The following is an 8331-nucleotide window of genomic DNA, read 5'->3' as shown; positions in this document are numbered from 1 at the left end:
AGAATTGGACAACATTTTGCAATTAGGAACTACACTTCCTGGCTCACCCGTAAAAACACTTACGTGAATGGGGAAAATATTAGCGTATAGGTTGTTTCAAAACCGAGACAGAAATTGTGGTTCCTCATTGCAAAATGTAGTCTAATTGCTACTTTCGGGCCACGGATCCCGGTTTAATGAAAAAAATAGTTGTGAAATCTTACCAACTAATGATGGCGGTTACCGGGTTTTGAATTTCCACTCTTCATTGATATGTGAAAATCCCTCGGCCGCTCACTACCTGGTCTTGAAAGTCTTCACTGGGAAAAAAATACATTGGATCTAGAGTCCAGACTCTTAAAAAAATCGACAAGAAAAAGCACTCTTGCTTCAATCAGAATCTAGCTTAAATCAAGAACCAAGCCTCTTAATTTAAGCGGATTTCATTTTGATTTAAGCTTAAATCCGATTGAATCAAGAGTATTTTTTTTCTCAATGTTTTCAAGAGTCTGGACTCTAGATCCAATGTGTTTTTTTTTTCCCCAGTGTTCATAATCAGAAAATCATCACCCGCCTCCGATTGGAGATCTCAGACAGTTAGACGCATGGTTGAAGTACCTTCTGAATCGTCGTTTCAGGGCTGGTAGCTTCCGGTTTTTTTTTCGCAGCGTTCCAGAGATGATAAATATACAGGGTTATTCAAAAATCACGTACTACTGGCCATAACTTTAGTTCTAATTAAGATATCTATTTGCCGTTCGTGACGTTTTTCTTCATATTGAGAGGGAAATTTTTTAAGGCACTTTCTGGTTTTTAACCCCCTCAGGGGGAGGGGTTCAAATCAAAAATTTCAAATGCATGGCCACCCCCCTCATGGCCAGTGACGCGTGACTTTTGAATAACCCTGTATATGACGGCTCAAAGGTTTAGCACTGCAATGCCAATGAGAAACGCCGTATATGGATTCGAATATGTTGTAACTAAAATTCAGTGACTAAAATCCCTCCAATAAAATGTTCATTTGTGAAAAGGAGTCTTATGCATATTTTCTGTTGAAATTTTCAGATAATTTAGATCTGACCGCGAATAAAATTCCCTTGCAAATTCGGGGGGAAATATTCACAAATGTTCCCGGAAATCCACGTTTCATCGAGGGAAATTTAACAACGTTTGAGGGCTCATACGGCGTTCTCCCCTAGCACCAGGGGAATCATAGCTTGGATTCGTTATTCCATTCTTGTTCCGAGTAACACACCCCCACCACGAACGTGGCTTGCCGTCAGAGGTGGCGGGAAACTAGTTTGGAAGACCGTCAGTCAAAACATCGGTAGGATGACAAGATAGCATCCGCATCCCTCGTGTGCATAATTCAGGGACTCGGATAAGTAATTAACTAAGTCGCGAGGATGCCAAGATGGTTCATAAAATAACAGGGTTAAGTTTCCGCCGAGTTGTGCGGATTAATTAGCTTCCGACCGGTAAAATTGCCCGAAGAGCGCGTTGTCGAAACTCGCAAAAGGCGATTAGAATAGAGGGTTTGATGGTAGGTTATAATAAACCCATGATAGGATCCAGAGGGATTCTGTCTACACCTCTCCTTCTATACTGTCGTTTACTGTACTCTAAGATGAGGCTAAACTCATGTTGGGTGCAATGAAAAAAAAATATGGTAGATTTCACCATACTCTGACAAACACCAGACTATATGGTAGCATTTACCATTTTATGGCAAGTATCAACAAAGTTCCGGTGAATACTACCTTACTTCTGGTTATTTTCACTAAATTTTGTCTCTGTAAAAAATCAAGTGGACTTATAGTAGATGTTACCATACTTTTTTCAGAGTGACTCTTCATAGTTTCCTACACCTGGTGTATCAGATGCGCTCGTCATAGAATCATTTCATGTTCGAAGATAAAAGGCCATTCCAAATTACAATAGGATTAGTGTAAATTCTGACGTTCTTTGCGATGTATGAGTCTACGTGATACACGGTTTTATGAGTTTACACTAGGAACTACGAGCTGAAAATTCTAACAATTTGAAAAAAAAAATCAAAAGTATGCCCCGCGCGCGGATGGACGATCTGTTTGAAATATTCCGGTTTGTATGGCGCTTAATTTTGTAGCATCATTGTAACACCGCGTGTTTAAGGTAAATGATGATTCTGTCAGTTCGTTTTTTTCATTGAGTATTATTTCTTTTTCAAAAATGTGCATAAGTGATAAATCTAATAAAGACCGCAGAGAAAGTCAAATAATCTAATCCACTATAACTTATCCACCATACGACCTACCACCGTACTATCTTACTTCACAAGAAAAAAACACTAGAAACGTGGCTCGAACTGCGTCACAGTGTAGTAAAATAGTGCTGGATCCACATTACATTAGGGGGAAGCCAATGCCAAAAAGTTCACAAATTTTAAATTAGAGTTTAAAGTCACAGATTTCCTATTATCGGTACCGGTGTGTCACTACAGTAAGTTTAAAATGTTTTGTTCGATCTGTCATCGTGCATGGCACGTTGTTCTCAAAGCGAAACTATTTAGACGGAAAATATGTCGTCTCTCGCCCCACCCCAAAAGTAGGGAGTTGGAAACTGGTTGACAAACTGTAGCTCGGCACAATCATCAAATATTCACGCGTGCACATTCGGAAAACTTGAAATTACTTTCCCCCATCGCTGAGGCGCAAGACTACCCCTTCTCTCTTCCATCGTCCCTCCATCAAAATCAACTCGAAATGTAAGCTTCATGCGAGTTGGTATTCGTTTCGTTTCGAAGGAACTTACCTAGATTTGCTGGGTCACGTGTGAGCACGTGTCGTGTGAGATTTCAAATTTCGGTGGAAAAGCCTTGCCATACCTGCGAGTATTTTTTCTCTTTTTTTTAAACCATCGAACTTGTTGAAGTTGCATTTTGAGAAGTTGCGTTCTTTGTTGAGAGGAAGAGGATCAGTTGCTATACTTACTCCCTTTGAAATTAAAAATCAAACCTTAGTTGAAGTAGAGCAAACATAATTCGGGAGGTCTCGTAAGAGAGACAATTTTCCGGAGGGCAAACTCAGTAAAGCCCGGTATATTCCCGACAAGTTGATGGAAATGGACACAGTGCGAATGATCGGGCAAGCCCTGGAATTGACCTACTGCGGGCCGATTATTGAAATGGACAGACAAAGTTATAGACAAAGAAGACATCAGGGGTATAGAGCGATCCTATTAGTTGAAATGGGTGGTTCTTATAGACTAAGGGGGTAAATGATGGACTAACTACCGGGTCTCTTGTGGGTTGCCATTAGTTAGTCTATTACCTACGTCCTTTGTCCATTACAACCACCCGCTTCCACCAATAGGATCCTTCCATATCCTTTTTATTGTCTTCTTTGTCTATTGCTTTGTCTATCAATTCCAATAATCAGCCCGCAGGGGCCTACTTCCTTTGCTGAGAACCCTGTTAACAACCGAAGAGTGGATGCAAACCAATCCTTTTGAGGCGGAGGACTTCGACGAAATAGATTACAAGTGGACAATAATAAGTCTACCTTTAAAGAGAATTCTGCAAACGGATTTTCCTCGTCTAAAGTTGGGAAACGTTCGGTTGATCCATTGAGTGAATTCTATGGTGATGCTCAAATTGTCCACAATGTGTATATGCATTTTACTGCCAAACACATTAAAAAACAAATTGTTATTGAAAGATTTTACCACTCAACCAGGAAAAGGCCAGAACTCGTCGGGACTCACGGGCAGCATGTCCAGTCCATGCCGTCCACCTCTGCAGATATCTTTACTCGACTTGTAAATGCGGAATCACAAGAATCTTTAACGCATACGGATATGGAGCAAGACGTGTTCGACGTGTTTTACGCAAAAAAAATTATGGCAGACGGAGATGGGCGCATCTCGTGAAATAGATCGTACTAAAGAGAGAGGAAGCCTCTGCAGTTCATATCGGCCCTCTGCGCTGGAAGTTATTTGGTGACACTGAGTGTGACAAGGGCTTGCAGCCAGAGGGGAGTGAGGCAGGACGACTTTTGGCGTCATGCAGATTACAGAGCGACCTTTGCTCTTCAGAAGGAGGATCAACCTTCACTGAAAAAAAAGGTGCTTGGCTCAAGCCTGATAATTCTTGAATTTGCCGCCAAGATTTCGTTTTATCTTGATTTAAGCTGAATTTTTCTTGATACAAGCAAAATAATGATTGGGTTAAGCGAAAAAGTAGTTTGTATTAAACAGCACAATTCTTGATATAAGAAAAAATACTTCTTGGCGGCAAATATAAGATTCTTTTTTTTTCAGTGTTTGGTGCAGATGTTGCAGAGAAAAGTGTTGCAGACGATAGGCCAGATTGCCATCTCGCCAGATAACCGAGAGGAAGAGCTGGATCCAACAATCTAGAAGAAGTAGAATTGAAAAAAGTGTGAATTCATTACTTCCTGGTTTTATATGTACTCGTATTTGTTTTAACCAAATTAACCTTGTATGATTCTGCAGGTTTTAAGAGCATTCCTTCTTCTTCTTGTTGATTTTTTTAGTTTTAATTGAGAGCTGATCTTTTCAATTTTATCCCTCTGTTTTTCAAGTGCAGCGTGTTGCCCAGAGAACAATAAAAAGGAATACGGTTCGAATTTAAAAAATATCAATTGGATGAAATCAGCAAAATAGGGCCGTGTCTACATTCAGAATTGAAGGAAAAGACTAAAATAGGACACAAAAACCGGAAGCTAACTAATTCAAACTCGATTTTTTTTTTTTTTTTTTTTTTTTTTTTTTTTTTTTTTTTTGTAGTTCTTCCGGGAGAAAAAGTGGCGAATCTTATCGAAGATATGACAATTTAAGCGTCTTGTTCCACCGGCTGTGGTAAACCAAAGTCGGGGGTTTCGATTTCCATCCGTTTCGCGCTACCACCCCAACATGGGGTGGGTTTCGGCCAGATGGTCATCTAGGCGGTTAAACTATCATATGTTGGTTTGGGCTCTAATTTTGAAAAAAGCTTTGATCAGAAGCTGGCTAGGGAGATCGGGGACCGAAGTCGAGCCGACCAACTAAACCAAACTCACGGCTGCATATCTGCCCGGATGACACCGGAATCATCCCTATCGAGGGATATCTCTCCGGCTGCAACACTGTTAGGTGTTGAGGAGTTGGAACTGCACTTCATTTTTAACCTGAGAACTTTAGTGATGTAAAGGCGGATTTTATCCCAACATTCCTTGGATTCCAACATAAAAGACATAATATTTTCAGGAGAAATGGTGCTTTTTAACTTGTTCTCTAAGTCTGTTTTAAGTTCCGTAATCGAGCTACAGCCGAAAAAAGCATGTTCCGGTGTATCCTCGGCAGATAGGCATAGGGCGCAGAGAGGGGAGGGAATCAGTTTAAATCTATTAAGGTAACTGTTGAAGCAGCCATGGCCGGACATGAATTGTGATATGAAGAAGTCTGCTTCCCCGTGGGATCGTTCTATCCACGGCTGTAGAGATGGAAGAAGCCTGTGGAGCCAGCGATCATCTTGGTTACCTACGGTTGTCCATCTGGCGTTCCATCTTCTATTTATGTCTACTTCGATCTCGATAAACTCGATATATGAAATTGAAACAATTCTAACTATTCTATACATCGAGACGAGACGTAAGCACTGTTTGGGAGACTGGGACAGTCTGAACACCGAATAAAACGCCTTCAAAACGGCGCGATACATAAAGTTAGTGTCCCACAAATCTCAAGCATACGCTTGCGCTGCTTTGCTACACTGCTACACTGTCGTGCTAAGGAAGAGCGCCGTATGAACCTTCATGCGTTAAATTTCCTCCGATAAAATACGAATTTTCAAGGAATATTACGCAAAAAGGTGCGACGATGAAAAAAGAATCGCGGAAAGTGACAATTCAACCGAAAATTGTGGAGATTCCGGCCTCCGAGGAGGAGGAGGAGGAGGAAGTGGCGGACATGGACCATCAATCCGAGTGCGCGGAAGATCGCGGAAACGTGACCGAAACCGGAAAAGAGTGCGCGGAAGCAGCGAGTCCTCCGCGGGAGGAGATGTTTGCAGCGACTCAGGCACTCCAAGACGAGGAGTTAGAATTGGAGGAAGAAAAACGAGCTTTTGCGGAGAAGAAGAAAACGGAACAGAGGTCGAGAAAGATAGACAATCATCCGATAGCGAAATTGCTTCAGGAATTAATACCCTTCGCGGACCAAGGGCTAGCACCGCTTCCCCGAGTGATCGAAGAGATGAGGTGTATGATGTGCGATCCGGAATTCTACTCCAGTCTTGCGGATCCTTTTCAGAAAGATCTACTGAAGATGTTCCGCGCATGGGAGTTACAGATGAAACAATTGAAAAGAACAGGAGAATCGCTACGCTCATGTGGTTGGAAGGATATCGCGATGCTCATGCAAAACGATACCTTCTTCACGACATTTACACGAACGGAACTGGAACCGCCGGTGAAGAATGCGCTCTGCGACTTATGGCTAAACTTAGAACAGGAACATATTGCATCGCATCGCATGGAGGACACCTCCACGTCCTACACACATGCGACTACAACAATTCCACCTGTCGCTGCTACATCACCAAAGTCCTCAGGTCCCGGTTCGGGAAATGGGTGGCTAGAACGTGCGCCAGCTCAAGAAACATTTCATTCGAAAGATGGCGTTCTATCGCAGTATATATGTCACACGGAACACGGGTCGTGCTTAAAATTAACCACTCCGGGGGAGACTGGGTTCGAGGTGGCGAAAATCGAACTCTACCCGTTCACGGAAGTGGTGAACGAAGATCGTCTCAATTGGTGGAGGGCGGCACGGACCAGAGCTCTCGTTCATTTCAATTCGCCTTTGGACCCGGATCTAAAGACGATAAAACGAATACTGGACAGGAAGGCGCAGCAAATCTCGGAGATGGAAGGCACGGAAAAGAGGGTAACACGAGTGGCATCGGACAAACCGGAACGCAAAGGTCCCACAAGGGGGAACAAATCCTGAATATGATTATGACGTCAGCTGTAACTCCTTTAGCCCGCTTTTTTGACTCCCACTTATGGCTCGAATCACACTATAAATGGATGCCAAATGATCAGAAATCCCTCAGGCAAGCGTTAAAATTAGCGCAGTATTCTATTAGTAAAATGTCGGTAATTAAAATTTTCAATCATGTTAATAATATTAATACCGATAAATTATTATTCGCTAGTGATACTCCTTCAGAGTATTATTTCAATATTACAAAATCCTTCGATATATGCATGGAACTTTTGAGCTGGCAGATGGGTTTCGAAAATATTAAAAAAATTTTACAGGATATTTTTGACATCTTAGAAAAAGTGCGCCCAAAAGTAAACACTCTCTTCATTTTGGGTGCCCCAAATTCGGGGAAAAATTTCTTTTTCGACAGCGTAATACACCTCATGATTAATTATGGGCAAATGGGAATTTTCACACGCCATGACAATTTTCCGCTGCAAGAGCGCGTACAGAGGAGAGTAATATTATGGAACGAACCGGCAGCGGAATCAGACAGTTTCGAAACTTTAAAAACAATCCTGGGGGGGGGGGGGGGATACTTGTAACCTTAAGGTCAAATATTGTATGGACCATATTCTTCATAGGACCCCGGTGATAATACTCTCTAATAATTACAAAATATATTGGATATTTTAGATCGGAGATAGGGAGTCACGGATTTGATGTCACAGTATTAACAGAAACGAAGAAGAAAGGACAAGGCTCTGTAAGTGTAAAGGAATACGATTTGTTTTATAGTGGCGTGGAAAAAGATCAGCGAGCTCAGCAGGGTGTTGCAATTCTTATTCACAAGAGTCTACGGAAGTGCATCACTACATGGGAAGCTATTAACCCCCGAATGATAAAGATGAATATGGCAGTGTTTGGCCATAAAATCACCATTTTGGGAGTGTATGGAGTCAACGATGATTCTACTGTCGCAGTGAAGGACCAATTTTTTGAAGAATTGAACGAGGAGATCGGCAAGATTGGATCCAGGAGGGAAATCATTGTGTTGGGAGATCTCAATGGTAGAATAGGACGTCAAATTAAAAGTAAGATCGTCGGCCCTTTCGGAGAGGCGGCACTAAATGATAACGGAGCCCGTATCATTGACGTATGTGAGCAAAGGGCATTTGTTTGTGTTTTAAACTTTTCCCCTTCATCTCTTTGGTTTGAAGATTGACAATCTTCTATTAAAAGACTCACCGAGCTGTTATCAATGCGTTCCGCCACTGGCCTTGACTTCACCGAATTGTACTCTCTGTTCTTTTATATTTTAATTACATCCCTCATTGTTACTTTTCTGGTATTAGTCATAGTCCTCTCAAGATGTCCCGCCCA

The 8331-nt window shown here is 41.9% G+C and overlaps 1 protein-coding gene across 1 annotated transcript; it reads left to right on the top strand.

The window, feature by feature from the left end:
- The first annotated feature begins 522 nt into the window (after positions 1 to 522).
- LOC140224893 (uncharacterized) lies at positions 523 to 7553 on the top strand. Its single transcript, XM_072301927.1, has one exon. It carries the CDS (start codon positions 6297 to 6299, stop codon positions 7551 to 7553), a length of 1257 nt encoding a protein of 418 aa, XP_072158028.1. The 5' UTR covers positions 523 to 6296.
- The last annotated feature ends 778 nt before the right edge of the window (positions 7554 to 8331 follow it).

This window comes from Bemisia tabaci, chromosome 6 (assembly GCF_918797505.1).
Source record: "Bemisia tabaci chromosome 6, PGI_BMITA_v3".
Classification (NCBI taxonomy): domain Eukaryota; kingdom Metazoa; phylum Arthropoda; class Insecta; order Hemiptera; family Aleyrodidae; genus Bemisia; species Bemisia tabaci.
Note: the sequence above shows the minus strand (reverse complement) of the source record. Positions and strands in the feature narration are given on the sequence as shown.